At 45.9% G+C, this 21,635-nt stretch overlaps 2 protein-coding genes across 3 annotated transcripts in view; both read right to left on the reverse strand.

The window, feature by feature from the left end:
- Positions 1-284: 284 nt before the first annotated feature.
- TAF13 (TATA-box binding protein associated factor 13) lies at positions 285-6,037 on the reverse strand. The gene is made up of 4 exons (XM_065573611.1): positions 5,729-6,037; positions 4,326-4,404; positions 2,301-2,398; positions 285-1,084 (listed from the first exon to the last, which is right to left on the reverse strand). The coding sequence occupies exons 1-4, from the start codon at positions 5,753-5,755 to the stop codon at positions 914-916; spliced, it is 375 nt and encodes a 124-aa protein (XP_065429683.1). The 5' UTR covers positions 5,756-6,037; the 3' UTR covers positions 285-913.
- A 5,470-nt stretch (positions 6,038-11,507) lies between these two features.
- Positions 11,508-21,635, reverse strand: part of LOC112061697 (cell surface glycoprotein CD200 receptor 1-A-like) — a 61,934-nt gene continuing 51,806 nt past the window's right edge. For both annotated transcript variants that reach the window (XM_065573633.1, XM_065573627.1), the window contains exons 2-6: positions 19,282-19,596; positions 17,181-17,420; positions 16,035-16,137; positions 14,006-14,057; positions 11,508-12,266 (exon numbers count right to left, since the gene is read on the reverse strand). In XM_065573633.1, coding sequence (XP_065429705.1) covers positions 14,045-14,057; positions 16,035-16,137; positions 17,181-17,420; positions 19,282-19,596 — 671 coding nt within the window. In that variant the 3' untranslated portion in view covers positions 11,508-12,266; positions 14,006-14,044. The remainder of the gene's footprint in view (positions 12,267-14,005; positions 14,058-16,034; positions 16,138-17,180; positions 17,421-19,281; positions 19,597-21,635) is intronic.

Genomic DNA, 21,635 nt, shown 5'->3' on the forward strand with positions numbered 1-21,635 from the left:
TATTATATGGAAAGAACTATTAGAGTGCAGTTAAAGCTAGGGAAGGTGAGCCTAGAGTCACAGCTAACTGAAGCTAAATCTAAAAAGTCAGCATCCTCACTAATATCTGGCAGCACGCACAAAAAAAGCAAAGCCATTTATATGAAAACATTCATATATATTAGATTAAGACCCCATTGTGGGCCTAAGACTACTGGACATGCAAATAAATTCTTGTTCCTTATGTGGAAATATTCTCACGTGCCTGAATATATTTAACATCACAGACTCAAAGCAAAAGTGAGTGAACTGTTGAAACATTTTATTGTTCATAAATACCCCCTTATAAAGAGAAGACACAGAAAAGCAAAAAAGTGTCAATACCTGGACTAACTACACTGTATAAACCTCTCCAAACACAATGATGTTCAGGCACTAACTTTTCAATTATTCCTTTGAAATCCACCTAAGCTGGATCAGATGAAGGGTATCTGAATCGAATGAGAACTGTGCACATTTGCCAAGCATCTGTTTTCATTTAGCTTTCAAGTCATCTGGTACATAGCTCAAAACAAGAGTTGCTACAAACAAGCATGAACTTCTAGAGCACTTCTAGTTTGAACTCCCCTGCCTTTTCTTAAAATAGCATAAAAGAGCATTAAAAATATACAAAACATTAAGATACATTTACAGGCTTGTCTGGCAATTCTAACCAGTAAATGCAGTTTTAGACACTCCAGCACTGAGATCCATAAAAAAAAAAAAAAAAAAAAAAAAATTTAACACCCCACTCCCCCGCCCCCCCCCCCCCCCACACACACACAAACCCAAAGCAGTAGGGGTTAATTTCTCAGTATTGAACAAAAAATGCTCAAAAGTGTATAGGGATAACATGTAACCATAATGTTTACCATCTCTGCACAATACAAAAGCATCAAGATCCATAGTTTGCTTCGTCAAAAGCCTTCCTGGCTCGTTTCAGTTCTTCATTCATAGTCAACAGGTCTTTTACTCTAGCAAACTTCCGTGGGTCCTTGCGGATCAAAAAGACAATATCCTCAACCTGTACACGACCCTGCCGTCCAATTGACATTGCCTTGTGTGTCTGTTTTAAAAAAAAAAAAATGTAAATGATTTCACTGAAATTTATTCTCCCTTTTCCCTCTTGTAAGTTACCTTACACACTATTTTTAAATGGTACCCTTGCACTTTAGTTCTAACAAGCTAGGCTTTGCACTTTTGAAGAGGAAACCAATAGTTTCAGAGATTGAAAGTCACCATCCTAGCTAAACTATGCTGAGGAAAGCCTTTCTAGGTGGTCCATGAACTACCTTTCACACTAGTAAAAACCAGTCTTTTAAGCAGCAATGTTTCCTACCAGTTATTTACTATTTGCAATACCATAGCAGCTATGAGCAAGGTTCATGGACCAGGATCTATTGTGCCAGTCAGTAAGCACCCCGCTCCAAAACTCAAATAAATAAAATCTGGAAATCTTATTTCCTGGCAACTCACATATAAGCACTTCGTTTTAAGGTGCTTTGTCATAAAAAAGTCACAAACATAATATATAAAATTCACAAGCCAAGCCTATGTCTGCACCCTGCATAGCTGCTTTGTGCCTTCATTGTGTGTGTGTGTGTAGTGAATTGTTGTCTAACTTGCTGATGACACCAAAAATCAGAGTAGCAGCAACTGCACCGGAGGACAGGCCTAACCTGCAAAATGAGGTACAGAGACGAGTATTGGGAGTTGCAGTTAGTGAGAAGAAATTAGGTAGTACGGTATATAAGACTCCTGTACCCCAGGAGGAGGAAACACACAGCTCTGTTAAAAAATGGAGTTCATGAATCCCTGGCTAAGGGCAACAAGGCAAATCTTCTCTAACAATAGAAATGGGATCCAATGTCCACACAAAGCATGCAGGGCATTTTTTTCCCCCTTTAAAAGTATCATCTAAAAATGCTATACCCACTGTTGAATGCAAGAGATTATCAACCTTGGAAGGATGAAGGGTTAGTGACTGCTGGGATGCAAATCAGATGTTTAATCAGCCAGTTATTGGAATAGTTTAAGACCTTTATTAATAGTTGAAACTTCTGTCTTTTTTTTTTTAATTTTTAGATCTTTTTAGGGCAAAATAAAAAGAAGCCTACTTTTAGCGTCTTTAGAAAACTAACCCATTCCCTTCCATTGATCTTTTTTTAGAAAGGGCTTTCCTAATCGCTGTTCAACTAAGAGTTATTTGTTTTTAAATGCACTGCTCTCTCTAGCCATTACAGTCCAGAAACAAATTAAGCAGATTTCTTAATAGAACCTACCATCTCTGTGATGAACTCTATCACCAGGTCTTCAAGAATATCCACTGACTCTGTGTAGGGATTCTGGTCATCTCCAAACCCATACATCATACATCTTACTGGGGAAACAGAAAACATGGAATGACTGAAAGAGCTCCCTTGTTCCAGCTTTGCAGCACACTTAGCACATGTACTAAGTTCTTCAAACAAACTCAAGTCTACAAGTCTGTGCATGCCAAACATGATAGAATTGTGGTAAGAATAGCATGCAGATGCCATGTGGATGGAACTATATAGGTAGATAACAATTAGGGATGTAAATATTGGTTTAAAAAGTTAACCAGTTAAACAATTACAATTATATGGTTTAACTGTAAAAAGCAACAGAGAGTCCTGTGGCACCTTTAAGACTAACAGATGTATTGGAGCATAAGCTTTTGTGGGTGAATGCCCACTTCGTCAGACGCATGTAAAGGAAATTTCCAGAGGCAGGTATAAATATGCAGGCAAGAATCAGTCTGGAGATAACGAGGTTAGTTCAATCAGGGGAGGGTGAGGCTCTCTGCCAGCAGTTGAAGTGTGAACACCAAGGAAGGAGAAACTGCTTTTGTAGTTGGCTAGCCAGTCACAGTCTTTGTTTAATCCTGATCAGTTATCTCCAGACTGATTCCTGCCTGCATATTTATACCTGCCTCTGGAAATTTCCATTACATGCATCTGACAAAATGGGTATTCACCCACGAAAGCTTATGCTCCAATACATTTGTTAGTCTTAAAGGTGCCACAGAACTCTCTGTTGCTTTTTTACAGATCCAGACTAACACGGCTACCCCTCTGATACTTGACATGGTTTAACTGGTTAACCGAAGTCGCTGCTATGGCCGGCCGGGCCCAGCCTGGCCTAATGGTTAAAGTTGGTTAATCGGTAAGCCTAATGCTTACCCATTAACTGGTTAAGCTTTTACATCCCTAACAACAATGGGTTGTCAACAGAAACCATATTAGTAACAACCATTTGAAATCCACACAGTACATGTAGTACTACCAGAACTATGCCTGAAAGCGAACTCTAGGATCAGGATACTGGATTAGATGGACCTGGGTCTGATCTAAGATGGCTGTTTCTATGTGTCCCAAGAACAGTTTCTATAACAGTGATGAAAGTGATTTGTAGTTAAAGTGCTTTCTGAACAGGTTCAAAGGGCTTCATTTTTCAGCTAACAATGATTATCATCATCACAGATCAGTCACCAGGACTTAACATTAGGTGCCTGTCTCCAAAGTGAACGTGTTGAGGGATCGTATTCCTTGTGGTATGCTATGGGTCAGTGGTCCCCAACGCAGTGCCTGCAGGTGCCACGGCGCCCGCCGGGGTATTTATGTGCGCCCGCCTAGTGCCCAGCAGGGGAGAGAGGCTGCAGCCCCATGCCTGACTGGGACAGAGAACTCAGGCTGCGGGCGCGGTGTTCTCTGTTCCCGGCAGGCGCAGGGCCCGCCTAGTGCCCAGCAGGTGAGAGAAGCCGGGGTCCCGCGCCTTCTGGGGACAAAGTACTCCGGGGCTGCGGGCACCAGTGTTCTCCGTCCTCACGGCTTCTCTCTGGATTCATATATTATGTAATATTAAATATGATGTTTTTCGTATTATTTAATGTACAAATACAAAATAAGCCTTGAAAAATTGTTGGTGCCCACCACACTCTTCTGAAAACATGAATGTGCTACTGGCCACAAAAAGGTTGGGGACCACTGCTATGGGTGCTTGGACTACACAATCCAAATTGTGAATCTTTAATTAGGCAGCAATACAGCCTGTTGCCTTCTTCGCAGTTGCAGCGAGATGTATTACAAGTTCCATAACAAGACTCCCACAGAGATCTGGGGCCTGTCACCTTGACTGGCTTATTTTGATTTACAGCTACATCCTCATTTAACAGACTATAATCCCCAGAGGAGTGAAGGATGCCCTGGTATGCTGCAAATGCAGCTCTCAGAGAGCCTAAGGTCGGGGTCCTTACCGACCCAGACATAGCAGACATGTCAACTCACACTCTTTGGAGAACAGCCTCTTCCTCTTGCCCTGCCCACCATCTGGGCCTCCTCCGGCTTCCTCAGTGTCCTCTTCAAACTAGGGTGAGGCAGACACCAGAGAGGGAAATCAGACACAGCAGCATAGCAGACAGGCCCAGGTGGTGTCACAGCCCGAGCCCCTTCCCTCCGCCCTCCCACAAGGGTCTCCCAAGCCACCCCACACCCACAGAGCCCCAAGCCATCCCAGTATTACAGTGTGGGGTTTATGTCTGTCTAATTATGAATTCCATTTGAGCATGTGAACTATTTGTACTTAAGATCTGAACAAGAGCCCTATGAAACTCAAAAGCTTGTCTCTTTCACCAAGAGAAGCTGGTCCAAGAACCAGTGTTGCCAACTCATAATTGTGTCACCACTCTCATCAGAAGGATTGTTTTCTTTAAAGCCCCAGCTCCTGGAGTCAAGTGGATGTGTAATGATTTCCACCTTCATTCTTAAAGAAAAAATAAAGTTTCTAGCCCTTGTGGCTATGGAGAAAGCCTCAAAATATGACCCCCAGTGCACCCTAAAGGCTCAAAAAGCAGAAGGCAAATAAGGAATACCAAATTAGTATTTTTACATAATCTCGTGATTTTAAAGTCAATCTCAGGATTTTTGGTGAGCATGACCCATGATTTTTGAACATTTGGAGTTGGCAAGATGGATTTACCTCAGCCACCTTGTCTCTCAATCTCTGTACTCATAACAGTCAGCCTGGAAAGGAGCTTCTAGTTCGTGGCAGAAAACAGACTATGTCAAAAGGTATCAGAGGTGCTGGAACTAGGGGTGTGGCTGCACACCCCAGGTTTGAAGTGGTTCCCATCATACCCAGGATTTACACTTTGGTTCAATGTCTCTCAACACCCCCACTATACACATTGTTCCAGCTCCCTGCTCAGTAGCCCTACCCGGGCAGGGCAATGGGGGCGACCTGCAACACCAGTGACTTTTCACATTTTGTGTGTGTGTCAGTGTGTATGGGGGGTGGGGGGGGGGTACGAGCTGGAGAGTGGGGGCAGCAGCCAGTACAGGGAAGCAGCAGGAAAAGGCCCCAGGTTGGTTTCCAGACAGAGAAATGCTCCCGGCGCTGCTGCAGACGGTCTCTCCATGTCCCCGCCAGGCGCGGCAGCAGCGGGGGCGGAGGGAGCCGGTCTCCCTGCGGGGCCCGAGGAAACCCCAGCGCCGCGGCGCGGGGCTGAGCCCGGGCGAAGGGGACCCTGGCCACGCCTGTGACTCCCCTGCAGCCCGGGTGGGGGGTTTCAGAAGCTCCTCAGCCCCAGCCAGCGGCCCCCGGGAGCTCACAGGCTTTAAGGCCGGACCACGGTGATCCCCGAAGTCATTTCCCCGGCACCGGGTCCCCCAGGCCTAGCAGCTTCACTCACCGGCGGGTCCTCCTCCTCGTCCGCCATAGTCACCGCGGCACCTCACTTCCTCTCCCAGTGCCGCCTCCAGTTGGGCTGTGGGCGGCGCCATCTTGTTGTACGGCGCCAGGCCCAGCCCCGCCCCCTCCCTGCTCGCGCTGCCCGTTCTGGCCAGACCCGCCCCGCGCCCAGGTGTGTTCGCCAATACGGCCTCGCTGCTGCTCCTGTTGCCTGAGGCGGGCGGGGGAGGACCCGGGCGCCCTGCGGGGCGGGGAGCCCAGGCTGCCAGGCCCCTCCACTCTCCGTGCGGGGGCAAGGACCCATCGCCCTATTGCCTTGGTGTGTTCAGCAATAGGGGAGGGGAGTGCAGCCCCGCCTGCCCCCCAGCCCTGCCCGCCGCGCTGGGGCCCCTGCAGTGTATAGTGCCCAGAGGCTGGAGGGGATAAATACCCAGCTACAAAGATCCCCTCTAATCACCTCCCCTCTCCCCAACACGCAGCCGTTCTCGGGAGGGGAGAGATTCTGCCATGGACACCAGCAGCTCTAGGGAGGGACCCGGAGGGACCCGCCCCGCTCAGGGGCTCCCCGGGTGCAGCCCTTCACCGATTAGATACCCCGGAGCTTTTCTTCTGCTCTTTAACGGGGGAGGGGAACATGGGGACCAAACTCTTAACGTGGCCCCTCGACTGCACTGAGGCGATTGCAGTGTGCGCTGGCTCCTGTCCCATCCTGTGCAGGGGGCTGGGTGCTACTGTGGGACACATGCCCTGCTGGGGCTGGGCCCTTTATTTTCATTGGCGCCATTACCCAGGTGTGTGTGTCTCCGGGGAAGGAGTGCTGTGACTTGTGCGCTGTGCTGGGAGCTGGGTGGCAGGAGAAGGAGCAGGCACTTGCTAAGGAGTAGAGGGAACCAGAAAAACTTTTCTTCTCTGCCCCGCAACACGGGACTGAGGGCAGATCGGTTCCAGGCACCAGCAAAGGAAGCAGGTGCTTGGGGCGGCATGTCTGGGGTCTTCAGGGCTTTATTTTTTCCCCCCGCTTCGCCGCTTGGGGTGGCAAAAAAACTGTTTGTGCCGCTACATCTTGCCCAGCCAAATTCCACCCCACAATTTTGATGTGATGTTACTGTTCTTCACTTTCTGTCCTAAAACGGTTGAATTGCTGAGCAGTTGTGTACAGCTGCTGTATTCAGCCTCAGAGATGGCTGCATTGTAGTAATGGTTGAGATACTTCTCATATTTACAGCAGTTTGTAGACTCCTTTGGAATCCTTCAGGATGAAACACGCTTTATATGTGTAAACTGTAGTATCTTCATTTTAAAGTTAAAGCCAATTTACCAAAGAAAGCATACTCTTAAAGGAGACCGGCAAAGGATTTTCTTTTTAAAATTGTGCTCATTCGTCTTTCTGCTGCTTTCTGGTTTATAAAGAGGGCTAAAGGTTTTTTGAGAGGAGTGATGGGAAGATGGGGGGGGGGGTTACACTTTTTCTGAAAACTTGTGTACATTTGAACTCTCTGAAGTTTCAAATGTGATGTTCCCTGGAGACCATTCTGGGTTCTAGTCCTGGCTGTACCAGTGGTGCAAGTGGAATCCATTTCTTACAGGGGGCAGCATGATGGGGAACGTGACCTCCTCACGTGACCCTCCATGTGACTCCTCACCACCCCCATCTCAGGGCCCCCACGCTCTCCCCATCCCCTCCCCATCATCCACCTCCATTACGTGGAGGGTGGGGCTCTGTCCTCCTCCCGCTACACTGGCGAAAGAAGTAGAACGTGGGGCTGCTGGGCGGCCCTATGCCCGCAGCTCCTCCAGCGCAGCTCTATCACCTTAGCCCTTCCACTCAGGATCTCCTCTGTCTGTCAGTGTACAACAGCAGCCCCGCCGAAGGACATGGCTGGGGGCAGTACAGTGGCACCGGAGAAGCTGCGGGCGTTGGGCTGCCTGGTGGCCCCATGTTCTACTCCTCTTCCTGCTGCGGTTCCCTCTCCCGGGCGCTGCAGCAGGGAAAGGAGCAGAACATGGGTGTGACAGGTTCGATCACAGAAACCCACTTGGGACTGTCACCTGATGTGCTGAGACTACCTCTGAGCCTGTTTTCTCTGCCAATTTGGACCACCAGAACCCTGCCTTGTCGAGCCAGACATGCCAGTCTGCTCCAACACAGACTGAGGATCTGAACCATGTGCCCCAAAGCTGTAGATTTAACTGAAAACAACTTAAGAAGTGCTCCTGTCTCTAGCACCCAGACACCCAGCTTCCAATGGGATCCAAACCCCAAATAAATCAGTTTTACTCTGTATAAAGCTTATATAGGATAAACTCATAAATTGTCCGCCCTCTGTAATGCTGACAGAGAGATATGCATAGCAGTTTGCTCCCCCCAGGTATTAATTACTTACTCTGGATTAATTAACAAGCAAACGTGATTTTATTAAATATAAAAAGTAGGATTTAAGTGGTTCCAAGTAATAACAGACAGAACAAAGTAAGTTACCAAGCAAAATTAAAGAAAACACGCAAGTCTAAGCCTAATACATTAAGAAACTGATTACAGATGAAATCTCACCCTCAGAGATGTTCCAATAAGCTTCTTTCACAGACTGGACTCCTTCCTAATCTGGGTCCAGCAATCACTCATACCCTGTATTTACTGTCCTTTGTTCCAGTTTCTTTCAGGCATCTCTTGGGAGTGGAGAGGCCATCTCTTGAGCCACCTGAAGACAAAATGGAGGGGTTTCCAGGGCCTTTTATGGAAAAATAAAAGGGTGGGTGGAAACCCCTTTGTTCTCCTGTGCAAAATCACAGCAACAAGATGGAGTTTGTAGTCACCTGGGCAAGTCACATGTCCATGAATGATTCACCTTTTTGCAGGCCAACACCATTGTTTACATGTTAGTTTGAACATTCCCAGGAAAGCTCAGATGTGGATTGGCATCTCCCAAAGTCCATTGTCAGTTAAGTGTTTCTTGATAGGACTATTTTCAGTAAGTGCCCATTCTCAAGAAGCTGACTAAATGCTTCACTGAGGCTACTTAGAATCAAACCCCTTGAGATACAAGTACATAGCCAATATTAATAACTTCAAATGCAAAAATGATACACAATACAGACAGCATAATCATAACCAGCAAACTACAACTTTTCCGTAGACACGCCACTTGACCTCCTTTCTACAAGACCATACCAGCTATAAATATCTTGGTACGGTGGACTGAGCCGGACTGGACTTGCCCTACCTGCACTGCTGGAACTAACCTTATAATCAGTCACCGGGGATTATATATATATATATATATATATACACACACACACACACACACACACACACACTGAGAAGGTAGTTGTTTCTTGGAGCAGCTCCATTGTGGAACATACCAAGGGCAATGTCTCCTATTGTGACGCTGAAACATCTGAGCTGGTTTAGGAAGCCCATGTGGTTGATCCACTAAGTAACAGTGAATTGAGCAAAATTAAATGTACTAACACCCTTGCTTGCTAGGAAGATGGCTTCAGCACAGTGGCACTGAACTGCAAGGAAAGGAATGTGCATGGTCCACTAGTGATGGAGGAAAAGAGCAGGGAGAAACTCCACCCCAAACTGGTGATGTTCTTCACATCAGAGAAAAGAGAGGACTTGTGTGTAGTAAAGATGCTTAACTCACATGCGAATAGTCAAGCGTCTTGGCTCTCTAGGTCACAGAGTCAGGATGAGAGCCTGCGCTGTACAATTTACCATACAAGGTTTGACTAAGTCCTGGCCTGGGTTAAACAATCATGCTGCTACAGGGCAGCATTCCTATTTAGCACTACAGAGGGGGGACAAGTTGCTGTGCTGGCTAACACAGTATGAGGCCCAGAGGGATGTGGTTAGCCCCCAAGTCAATGCAAAGTGCTGCCTTCTGCAGAAGCAGCCGGTGGGACTCCCTGACCTAAGCGCTCTGGTGCTGTGGGAGATGTGGCTTTTGTGCAAAGAATGGATAGTTCACATAACCTAGAGCCAGAAAGAGTGAGAAAAACCAGACTGTTTAATAGTAGCAAGAGACTGGCCCTGGAAAAAATTAAATTGACTTAATCAAGGAGATAAAGGCATATGAATAACTCCAGAAAGGCCTGACAAAATTGGTAACTGGGCAACAGGCTGGCAAGTGGAATCCAATATAGACACATGCAAGGTAGTGTACATTGAAAGAGGAAATCTGCTATACACAGCTGGGCTCTGATCTACAACAGCTGTAGTCTCAAGGGGAAAAAATCAGTCTTGTTCACAATACAGTGAGGGTGACTGCTCAACACGCAGCGGTGGGCAAAAAAGGGAATGAATCCCTGGCTATATTAAAACAGCAACAGATCATTATGACAGCATCACTTCCATGATGACTGGGACTTTCAAAGAAGCCCAGAGGAGTTTGGTGGCCATGTCCCATTGCAATCCATTGGGAGTTGGGTGCTAAACTCTGTTAGGTTCCTGGGAAATTCCAAGCCCAAGGTACTTCATCACCGTGAATTCAGTATCCAGCTCTGGCCACCTCCACGCAAAAAGGACACGTCAGAAATGGAGAAGGGCAACAGGTGTGTTTAGGAGATTGAGGAGTGGGGTAGCTCTTCCATAGGAGGAAAGGTTGGAGTCTAGGGCTATTTACAGCAGCTTGGAAAGGAGACCAATAGAGAGCCATGTTTCTCTCAACCAGGAGGGTCATAAAAGGCTACCGGGGGATCACAATTTTCAACATCTCGTATTACAGTCTAAAGCAGGGGTGGGCAAACTTTTTGGCCCGAGGGCCACATCAGAGTTGCGCAACTGTATGGAGGGCTGGGTAGGGAAGGCTGTGCCTCCCCAAACAGCCTGGCCTCTTCCCCCTCCCACTTCCTGCCCCCTGACTGCCCCCCTCAGAATTCCCGACCCATCCAATGCCCCCTTGCCCCTTGTCCCCTGACCGCCCCCTTCTGGGACCCTTGCCCCCTATCCAGCCCCCCTGTCCGCTGACTGTCCCGACCCCTATCCACACCCTCGCCCCCGACAGACTCCCTGGGACTCCCACCCCCTATCCACCCGCCCTCTGCTCCTCATCCCCTGACCACCCCCTCCCATGACCCTCCCGCTCCTAACTGCCCCCTGGAATCCCACCCTCTTATTCAGCCTTCCCTGTTCCCTAACTGCCCTCCCAACCCCTATCCACATCCCCTCCCAACCTTCCCTGTTCCCCATCCCCTGACTGCCCCCGCAGAACCTCCACCCCATCCAACCGCCCCCTCCTCCCTGACTGCCCCCAGGACCCCCTGCTCCCTTACCCACCCCTGGTAGAGAGGACAACTGCTTTGTCCTATTTACCTCTGTCCATAACACAAGGACAGGAGGCACTTTGATGAAATTAAAAGATAACACGTTTGAAATGGATAAACTCATTTTTATATGAGGTAAATTAACCTTGTGCTGCAATTATACTTAGACAAAATAGTTTAATAAGATTCAAGGAATGGTATCAGCACATAATTGAAACCACCCTCTCCAATTAACATTAGCTAAAATAAACATTACAAGGGCCAGCAAGCCTTATGCTTCAAGATAAACTGAGTACCAGCTGAGGTCAGGAAGAAATTACCCTGGCTTGGTCCATTATTGCACAATCCCAGTAGATGCATTATTGGTGTTTTGCTTTTTTTCCTGAAACATTTAGCATTGGCCACTGTTAGAAACAGATTAATGGAGTGGCTGGACCATTATGCTATTGCAGTATGTTAATGCCTGTGCTTCCTGAAGGAGGAGATTCCACCAGGAGAAGATTCATGAGAATGACTTGTAAGTACAGACTATAGAAAACGTTTTGTGTTCAATGGGAGACCTGACAAGTTATTCAGCCTGTCTGTGAACCATCCTCCTACCCAATGGACCTCCTCAATAGAGAGTGTTTCTTCTCAGGATTGGGAGGATAAGGAGATACTTTGTTGATCTCCCATCCCAGCTGGTCTATCATCTAATGACCAGTGCGCTTACTATTACAGTAGACTTGGTCAGTTGGTGTTTCCCTCCTCCTCCCCCTCCCAAAGTGACACAGAACTAATGCCCAAAAGCGAATGTCAGATGTTTGGATTGCTGAAGTCAGGGCAGCCAGTGGGGACCTGTGAGCACAAGAGCTGTCCATGGTGAAACCAATGGCAGCAGGTCACTCTGGCCTTCACAGTGCTACTCAATTCCCAGGATGGGGATGGGGGTGACAAAAAGGGAAAGAGGAAACAAGAGGAATTGATCAGCAGGCAGATATGTTTGGAGGCACCCAGTGGCTATGCAGATCCTTGCTTCCCAGAATCTCATCAAGAAAGCGTTTGGTGATGGAGATGCTCTTCTGGAAGGAATCCAGTATCATTAATCTTCCCTGCAACCTGTTCCCCTTCTTCACACAGGTGGTGAGTCGGGCCCAGCTGGATTCTCATGTTGCTGACTGGAGCCCTGGTGGGAGTTCTTCACTCACTGTTACTTCATACACTGTGTTGTAGATCATGTTTTCCTTCTGCACGTAGCTGGCGTAGGGCTCCAACTCCTGCTGCTCAATACTATCCTAGTAAATCCAAGGCAATAACCATTAGCACCAGGACTGGATTTGTTGGGAAATAAAGTTCTTTCTGGACTCTTAAAAAGTGTGAACTGAGCAACAAAGTTTCCCCTCCCCTAAATGTAAGAAACGCAGGGAGCAGGGCTCCACGGGTATATGAATGATCACAGGCTGATGCTATGGAAACAGTTGATGGCATGTCTGCCTTACAGATAGAGCTATCAAGGGCAGCATGGTCTAGTATCTAGCACAATGGAGTGGGGCTCAAAACTGGGATTGGTGCCTGGTTCTGTCACTGACCTGCTGAGTGAACTGGAGACATTTACTTCACCTCTGTTTTCTCATCAATGCTCTGTCTCTTACCTATTTGGACTATAAGATCTTTGGGGACGGCCTCTCACTATGTCTTCGTACAATACTGAGCAAAATGGGGCCCTGATGTCAGTTGGTGCCTAGAGGTTCTATTGTAAACCAGTAATAAATAATAACCCAGGCTAAAACTGCAAAATAAGGTTAAGTTCCAATCTATGCTAATAAGGATTTCATGATGTGTCAGCAAAAACAATTAACAGTATTTAGGTTTCAGAGTAGCAGCCGTGTTAGTCTGTATCCGCAAAAAGAACAGGAGTACTTGTGGCACCTTAGAGACTAACAAATTTATTTGAGCATAAGCTTTCGTGGGCTACAGCCCAATTCATCAGATGCATAGAATGGAACATATAGTACGAAGATATATATACATACAGAGAACATGAAAAGGTGGAAGTTGCCATATGTTATATAAATATATATATATGTATATATATCTTCGTACTATATGTTCCATTCTATGCATCTGATGAAATGGGCTGTAGCCCACGAAAGCTTATGCTCAAATAAATTTGTTAGTCTTTAAGGTACAATCGTATATAGGCTCCTAAATGCACAAATGCCTTTTGAAAATGAGACTTGGGCTCCTCAATCAGATCTTGCACTGCTGAGGGCAGAAATGCCTCAATACCTTTAAAATTCTGGGCCTATGTGACTTGCTCAAAGTCACCACAGGAAGTCTGTGGTAGACAAATGAATTGACTTTAGCTCACTAGAGCCCATGGCTAGCACTCCAACCACTGACCCGTCTTCCCTCTCCTGTCCTTAGTCAGCTCACCTGTATTGTAACATGATTTGATTACATCAGAGTTAACTATTGTTAAAGTGTGGGTCTCGCTCTCATTTTTGCTAAGGACTCTTTATACTGCTCTGGCCATAAAGGAGCCTTAAAGGGTATTCAGAAATTTCCAGATTCACAGTCCATTTTGTTACATGACATCTTTCCTTTTGTAAATTTTTAAAAAGTTGCTTCTCATTTAGAGCAATAAGAAAAACTTTCAAAACAACCCCCTCCCCCAGCCACTTTGCTGTAAAACCACTAGGTGTATCACAGCTATACTCAGCACAGCTCTTCCTGGCACGATCAGGGAGAAGTGTCAGAGCTGCTGCTTTTTGAATCACAAGAACGCTAGTTTGAGTCTTGACTGTGGCAGTGCGCTACAGGCACATATTACAAGTCTGAATCTTGATATTCGGAGCACAGATGGACTCTGTCCTGCTTTGTGTCAAGTGACAGTTTCTGGAACACAATTGCACCTGCAGAAAGCAGCAAGAGCAAAATCTGACAGCTTCCCTTAAAATATAAAACTGTTCCCAGTTACTTTGGCAGCACATCTCAGATTTACTGACATCTTGACTTACATCCTCTTCCTTACCTGCACGTTGTGTGTGGGAGTAGACTCAGGGATTTTGGATTAACAACAAATTCTGTGGAAGGGAAAAGAGGAAAAAAAGACAGAAAAAAGTATAACAAATTCTACCTTCATTGTTAGGTTGGGCCACTGAGACCGCATATTTTGGAGCAGGAGGGCCCTGGTTTTGAGAGAGTCTGTAATCCACAACTAATGAACCTCTTCTTCCTCAAGTCATCAAGAAGGAGGCTAAACGTCATCTCTCAGATCCTTTACTGGGTGGCTCTTGACTCTGATGTTTTGATCTCCTGACTCTACATTTGTGAAGACCCTACTCCTGCCTGTGGGAGCCCCGAGCCCCTTGGGAGAGCAGAATAGTGGAGGCAAGGTCCTCTGGATGGATAAGAGCTTTGCCCTGAGTAAGCTGTTAGGGGGCTTATTCCTTCACCCTCTCACTTCCCTGGTCCTTCTCGCATGAACAGAGAGCAACAATACCCGAAGTCCAAAGGCGCAAACCATTTGATGTTTATTGGGGTGAACTTCCAGCAAGCATGATTCCAGTTTCCTTCCTTAGTGTCCCCATTCCCAGCTCTGACACCACAGAGCCATCCCTGTTCCCATTCCCTGTTCCCCTTCCCCCCTTAGCAAAACATGATTCCAATTTCCCCACCCCCATTCCCTGTTCCCATTCTCTCCCCTTACTTCCTGATTGACTACAGACTATATAGTAAAACTTGAGTTCTGCTTAGCTATACCTTAACCAATCATTTTACTGAAATTTAACTAACCAATCCTAACACATTGTAACATGGTTATTTAACCAATTATTTCCCACCACCTTAATTGGTTTACACCCAACAAAATTAATTATAGAGCAGACAGAAACAATTACAGAACCAGACAGAGACCATGCAAATAAACATACAAAACAATACAGAAGCGAGGATTTCACATCCCAGCTATTGATAAGTGAGTTCTTGCCAGACAGGATGCTATCAAACTAAGTTTCCTTTTACATCTTCTAGGCTCTTCCCTTTCTCTGGAGGTGACAGGAATAGCAGGACAGGATTGTATTCCTAACAGCCCCGTAGCACCTTCTTTCCATGTGACTGGTTTGCAATGTGAGGATGTGACCGTTCACTTCTCAGCTTATGGCTGCCTCTGCTGCTTAGCCAAAGGCTAAGAACAGAGCCTCAGACTGTCACAGTACGAGAAGGCCCTTACACGGACAGACAGTGATTTTGATTCTTTCTTTTATATCTCTATAACTAGCTAAGTGATAAGAATACACCTACATTCTTAAAGTATAGGCCTTTACAGACAGGCCTGAATATCTATATCCTAACATAAACTTTACGCTACATGAACTAATCCCCTTCTGAGGGAAGAGGAGGACATGAGGCTAAGCAGTTGGAGCTTGGACTAGGGGGAAGAGGAGTTGAGTGAGGGGTTCTCCTGGAATACCACCTACACCAGGAAAAGAACGTCCCAGTTACAAATTGTCTATATTTAAATACAACGCTCCCTGCTGTTTTACCCTGGCACTGCATCCTTCTGACGCGTTTAAGCAAGGTCTGATGGAACTGAAGAGTAGCTCCAGCCAGCAGCGTCCCTCACGCAACAAAGGAATAAAGATTCTGCTGCTTGATTCAGCTTTATTAACCTTCTGACAGGACAGTCCTGCTCCGTTCTCCAGAGCTGGGTGACATCTGTCTGGTAGGGAAACCGATCACCCAAAGTGCTGGCTCAAAGAAGCAGATTGAGAGATTCTGTAGTTCGTAGAGAACAGCTTTTACTTTGCCAGCTCTCCGTACTGACAGGAACCTTCCCTGGACACAGGGGGTGGCATCTTATGTGTCCCATGCCCACCCCCTCCACCAGTGTATCATTCACTTAGATACATCGTGCCTCTTTGTGCCGCATCATGCCACATTCTGTGTGAACGTAACAGAATCAGAGATGCTTGGATGTCATCTGATCTCATATCAAACAACACCTTAAGTTTCCGCTCAGCTCTAGACAAACTGATTCCTTAGTGACATGTCATACATACCTGCCACGGTGAACCTTACAGAGGAAAATGAAAGCCAGAATGAAGAAGATGCCCTGGAGACCAACAGAGATGGCGAAATATGGAAGAAATGTGTTTCCATTTTCTAATAAGAGAGAATCATGATTTTCTAAAGAGGGAGAATCACCATTTCAATTATTTCCTCACCGATCAATTCCTTTATTGTGTCCACCTGAGGATCACAAGGTGCTTTAAATATTAATTATACCTCACAGCCTGCCTGTAAAATAAGTAGTATCCCCATTTGACAGAAGGGGAAACTGAGGCAAAAAGGTTAAATAACTTGTCAAAGGTCATGCCGGGAGATTTCAATCTGGAAACGAAACCCATATCTCCCAATGGCCAATCATGCACTATAACTACTAGGTCATGTTGCTCTGATGGACTCTGCATATCTCACCATTCAAGCTATCTCCTATATGACTTCAAAGCAAAAGAGCAAGGAGAATAAATAAAGTAGTCCAGATAACAGCCATTTACCGTTAAGATTACGAGACTGTTACCCTTTTTAGGTGTCCAGACACTAGCATGTGCTCTCCTCCCCATCTCCTTTCACAGTCCCGGTGGCAGGATTTGTATTTGCATCCCAACACATTTTGTTTATGCTTCTCTTTCAGTTGAATGTCTTGTCCATACAAGCAAGTGACAATTGTAACTCCAGTCCCATCAATGCCTCCCCACTCCCAATAAAGTACCACAACCCTGACCTGGAGGGAGTAGGATAGTTGAGTCTTCATGGCCCAAGTCATGATGTCACACCTGTCACTGACTCTTGGTCGCTACCAAGCTGGGCCAAATGTGACCTGGTGACGTCACCGTGAAAGGCTTCATAGCCATTGAACAGTCCCCTAACCGACCCAGTCCTCCAGGTTAGACATTTGTATGGAAAGGAGAAAAGAAAAAGGCCCCACTTCAGTCTTAAATTGTAGAGAGTATTTCTGCAGCTTTTATAGATTTCCTTCTCTAGACATTTTATGACACAAACTGGAATGGTCGGCTGAATTCGCAAGGGCCCTGCCACACGCTCAACAGTCTCACTAATATTTGTTGGAGCTGGTGAACAGAGGAGCACATAGTTTATCAGTTATGAATGAAGATTAAATAGAGAAAAGAGATGTGTTCTGTTACCTGATGGGCATTCCTTGGATTGGCTCGTGTTCCAAGCCGGATGAGAGACCAGGCAGGTTATACTGGTCTCTCTAGGGCTGTATATACTGAGCACAGTCACTGTCCCGTCTGTGTGATTTTCAAGCTCAGTCCTGGGATCTCCGGTTGGGTCCCAAGAGACCTGTGCAGCTGGTTTCCCTGCAGCTGCCTTGCACACAGCGGTCCCTTTACTGTCACAGGTCAAGGTCACCACAGGAGGGACTGCAGGACAGGAGAAAGGGGAAAGAGTTGAAATTAGTTTGTTGCACGTAGAATGGCAACTTTCCTCATTCCTATACAAGAGGAACATCGCAGAAAGAGGAGAATGGGAGTGAAGACAGTATTGCAATAAATAGCAAACACCTGCTACAGCAAAATAGATAACAAGGAGTCCTTACAGCTCTTGAAATAGGGGTATCCCTTGGATGAGAGGGTGAGTGAAAACCTTAGGTGTACCATTTGGACTACCATAGATAATACCCTGAGACACAGCTTTGGGGAAATGAAATACCCGCTCCTCACATGGCAATTTATCCGGGTTCAGTTTGAGACATATAAGCTCTCAGACACCCTCCACTGTCAAGTTGGAACAAAAACAAAAGAAAAGAATCTGTATCACTTCAGAACTGGAGAATGTTGAGAGCTAAAGTGGGAACTAGGAAAAACAGCTGAGAGGAGGAAGGCTGGGAACCACAATAAGCAAAGGTGCATTCCTGTAGGCCCTTTCCTTCAACTGTTTTGACTGACCAAGTTTCCCAGCTCCACCTCACAAAGCGAATGGCTGGGACCAGGAGCTCATCTATCACCCAGGTTCCACTGCATTGTCTCGTGTCATGACTCCTAACAATCTCACCCACTCGTGTCAGTTTTCTCAGGGATGCTGTGTAGAAATGGGCCTGAATCCAAAACCCCATATCCAAAAACTTCAGCTCTGGATCCTGATCTACATTTTGTGTCATCTGCTGCTGATCCCCGGCAGTAGTTAACACAGGGGTGTGCGTATATTTCTTATCCCTGGGGTGTCTTTGTCTCTTTTCCCCCCTCTGTTTTAGTTAATTTTGCAGTAGTAAATTCTTATGGTTATATCATTTGATATAGTCTTTCCAAAATTACCTGGGGAACTTTCAGTATTCTGATCTAGTTACTGCCCTTGTGTCAGGTGGGTCACCATGGTCATCCTCCTTTGTTGTGCACAAGCTAATGCACTAATGATGTTCCTAGCAAATAGTCTCTTTATGCTTGAGGCAGAAATGTTACAGGGGTAGGATAGGAGGAACTGGATGTCCCAGGGGGTTGGTAATAGGCTCTATTAGCCTTTTACTTGTGGCTTATCAGTTCTAAACCAGATCAGGTTTGCAGTAATTGAAAGTCATTACTATCTGCTGTAGTGAACCGAACTGACCTCAGTCCTGGTGCTAACAGACTTGGTTTACACTTGCCAATGGGCATCCAGTCTCAGAAGAGAGACCAAAGAACAATTGAACACGGGGGGACTGAACTATCATTATTCCTAAAAGGGGCCTCACTAAGTAGGGTTTAAGGTGCATTGACTTGTTTGCTATACATGTTCTGTGGAGAGAGGATTTCAATCTCCAGAACTGTCATGCTGGAATTTCTCACAAGCATGAAGGCTCAGATCCTCAAAGGTATTTAGGCTCCTAACACCCATTGAAATCAGTGGAAGTTGGGAGTCTAAATACTTTTCAGCATCTGGACCTAAATTAACTTTAGAAAAGCAGTTTCCTGGGGGGATGGCTTGGGCTGGGGCTGTTTGTTCAGAAGCCCCTCTACCAAATAGCCAAAGATCAGGTAGAAAAATAGCTCATGGGCAACCTGTCCAGCCCTAGAAACCAGGAGAAAGGTTTGTGGTGGGAAAGGAGGACCAGAATGTAAAGAAGTTGGATGTGAGAAGAGACCAGAATGAAGTCACATAAGGGGATTAACCCAGCAGACATCCTGAACTCCTTAGTTCTTGGAGTTCTCTGAGCCTATATTCTCAACTTTCTAAGAGATGGGGAGGTTTATGTGTCAGGCATGAATCTGATTGTGCAGACAATTAAGAACGTCAGAAACTGTTACTTACTTAATACAGTCAGAGTGTAGGTTTGATTGGAAGTTCCATCGCTGGTTGAAGTTTCACAGCTATAACGTCCCTCATCTGTGAGTGTCACTTGCCGTAACTGAAGTGCACTATCAGTTTCAGGACTATATTTCCAATCCATTCTCTCACTGCAGTTTGTTCTGTTTGTCTCGTTCAGATCACGTCTGTATGCCAATGTGCAGTGATTTCCAGTCCTTGGGCTTATCTTCCATATTACTGCTACCAGATCCACCACTGAAATGTTACTACAGTTCAGATTAACGCTGGAACCAGCTATTTTAGACACTCTGATGTTATCTAGAAAAGATGCAGGAAGAGAAGGACACTTGCAAAGGTCACCCAGAATGTCATTATAACCTTGGATCTCTGGGGTAACATCTCTAGTATTATATAATATTCCATAGTAAGATCCCACCTCTGCAGATACTAGACCCATTTTCTTGCATCCCATAGCTTTAAACGGTGACTGATAACCTGACTTTCAGTTTTGCCACCAGTCCACAGGATTAACCTCTCTGCTCCCATACTCTGTAGAACCTGCTGCCTACTGCAATCACTGCCAAGTTTCAGTATAAAGATGTTATTGCAGAGTGGAGCCTGACTGAGACGCAGGGCACAGCCATACATACTGGAGGAGCTCCTGGGGTAACTTTATTTTTTTCTTCTTCTTGCTTTGGCTGCAATTGTGAGGCAAATGAATGATAGGGAGGGAGTAACATTAGCAGTGCAACTGTTCTGTACTGCCCTTGGCATAAGCACAAATCAGGAGAAGTTAGACATTTCTGAGCCACTTCCTGCTGCTCCAGCCACAATGGGAGTTAAACTGCCATCTTGGAGTAGCTGGAACTCAGCAGAATCAGAAAATCCTTGCAGGAGCTGTATGCTAAGGATTGGTGTATATGTAAAACTTATACTGGGGTAGCTATGTCAGATAGGGGTGTGATTATTTTTTACCAATATAGCTATGCCAGTGTAAGCCCTAGTGTAGATTCAGTTATCCTAGAAAAACAGTCCAACTTTGAAAATAGTTTCTATTCAACATATCTTTCCTCCTCTTCCCTCCCAAGGCCAAATTGTGCCCTGCTACACTTGAGTAAATCTGAATTAGGTCCTTTGATTTTAGTGGCGTTATGCCAGATTTACATTGATGTTATGGAAAACCAAATTTGAATGTTTGTATTTGATATTTATCAGGTCACTTCTCTGATAAGAACGAGTTTCTACTCCTCTTAGGCCTGCAAAGCCCATACAGACACAGGAGAGCGAGCTGGGGTCTATTCTGCCTCACTGAGCATTGACAAAACTCTCAGTTAAGTTCCAGTGAAATAGTCTTTACTATCGATGGTAGAGGAAGCTGAACAAAGAACCCAGCTGCATTTTCAGATCACAGGTGAAATTTGTGGAGTTGGCAGTTAGAAAAATCTTATGACTGCTAAGTTGAGCAAATTTGTCCTGCGATTGCAGAGAACAAATAGGGAACTTCCCTCCCCCCATCTCCTTTTAGAGTTTATTCTGGATATAAAATCCATATGAAGTCCAGTACAACTTATTTTCATGGCTGAATCATCAGCATCACCAACCCCTGGGCTGGGCTGCTTTAGGTGTGAGTTAGTGACATGCCAGTGGATGGAGGAGTCTAGTAGGTGGATCTCCAACCAAACCCATCCCTTGTATAGTGGGGGTCCAGCAGGCCTTGATGCTGCTACAGCCCATGGGCTGCAGTCCTACCCATAGAGCCTTAAAACCTGCGGATCCCATTCTCTCACCCCATGGAGATTCTCTATGCAGAACTATTCACTTTGATTTTAAACTTCTTGGGGCAGGGACCATCTCTTTGTTCTGTGTTTGTCCAGCGCCTAGCATGGTGAGGCCCTGCTCCATGACTGGGCATCTAGATGGCACCATAATACAAATAATGATTAATAATAATGAGATTTTTTTGCAGGATGAGAGGATTCAACCCCAAGTATAGGGTTAACTTCTCCTTCCCAATCTCTCACAGGATGATGGATGTCTCAGTGCTCTGAGTTATGCCAGTACTGTGCGGCACCAGGCCACCCTCTCTTTCCTAACCACTCAGCGATGGCCATTCGATCAGGAAGTATATTGCCATTATGAAGGTTTGGACTTTGTGAGCTCCGGAAATCTTGCTTCTTGCCAGCACTTAAATTGTTTTCTTGACTGGGCTCAGTATCAGATCTGATGGAATTTCTTGCCTGGGAACCTTTGTATAAGGAAAAATAGGAATATAACTTTCAAATTAGCTCACTAACGTCGAGGGGAAACTAAGAGTCTCTATCCGATTGGTTGCTGACAATACACCTCTTCACAATCTG

This window comes from Chrysemys picta, chromosome 1 (assembly GCF_011386835.1).
Source record: "Chrysemys picta bellii isolate R12L10 chromosome 1, ASM1138683v2, whole genome shotgun sequence".
Lineage (NCBI taxonomy): Eukaryota > Metazoa > Chordata > Testudines > Emydidae > Chrysemys > Chrysemys picta.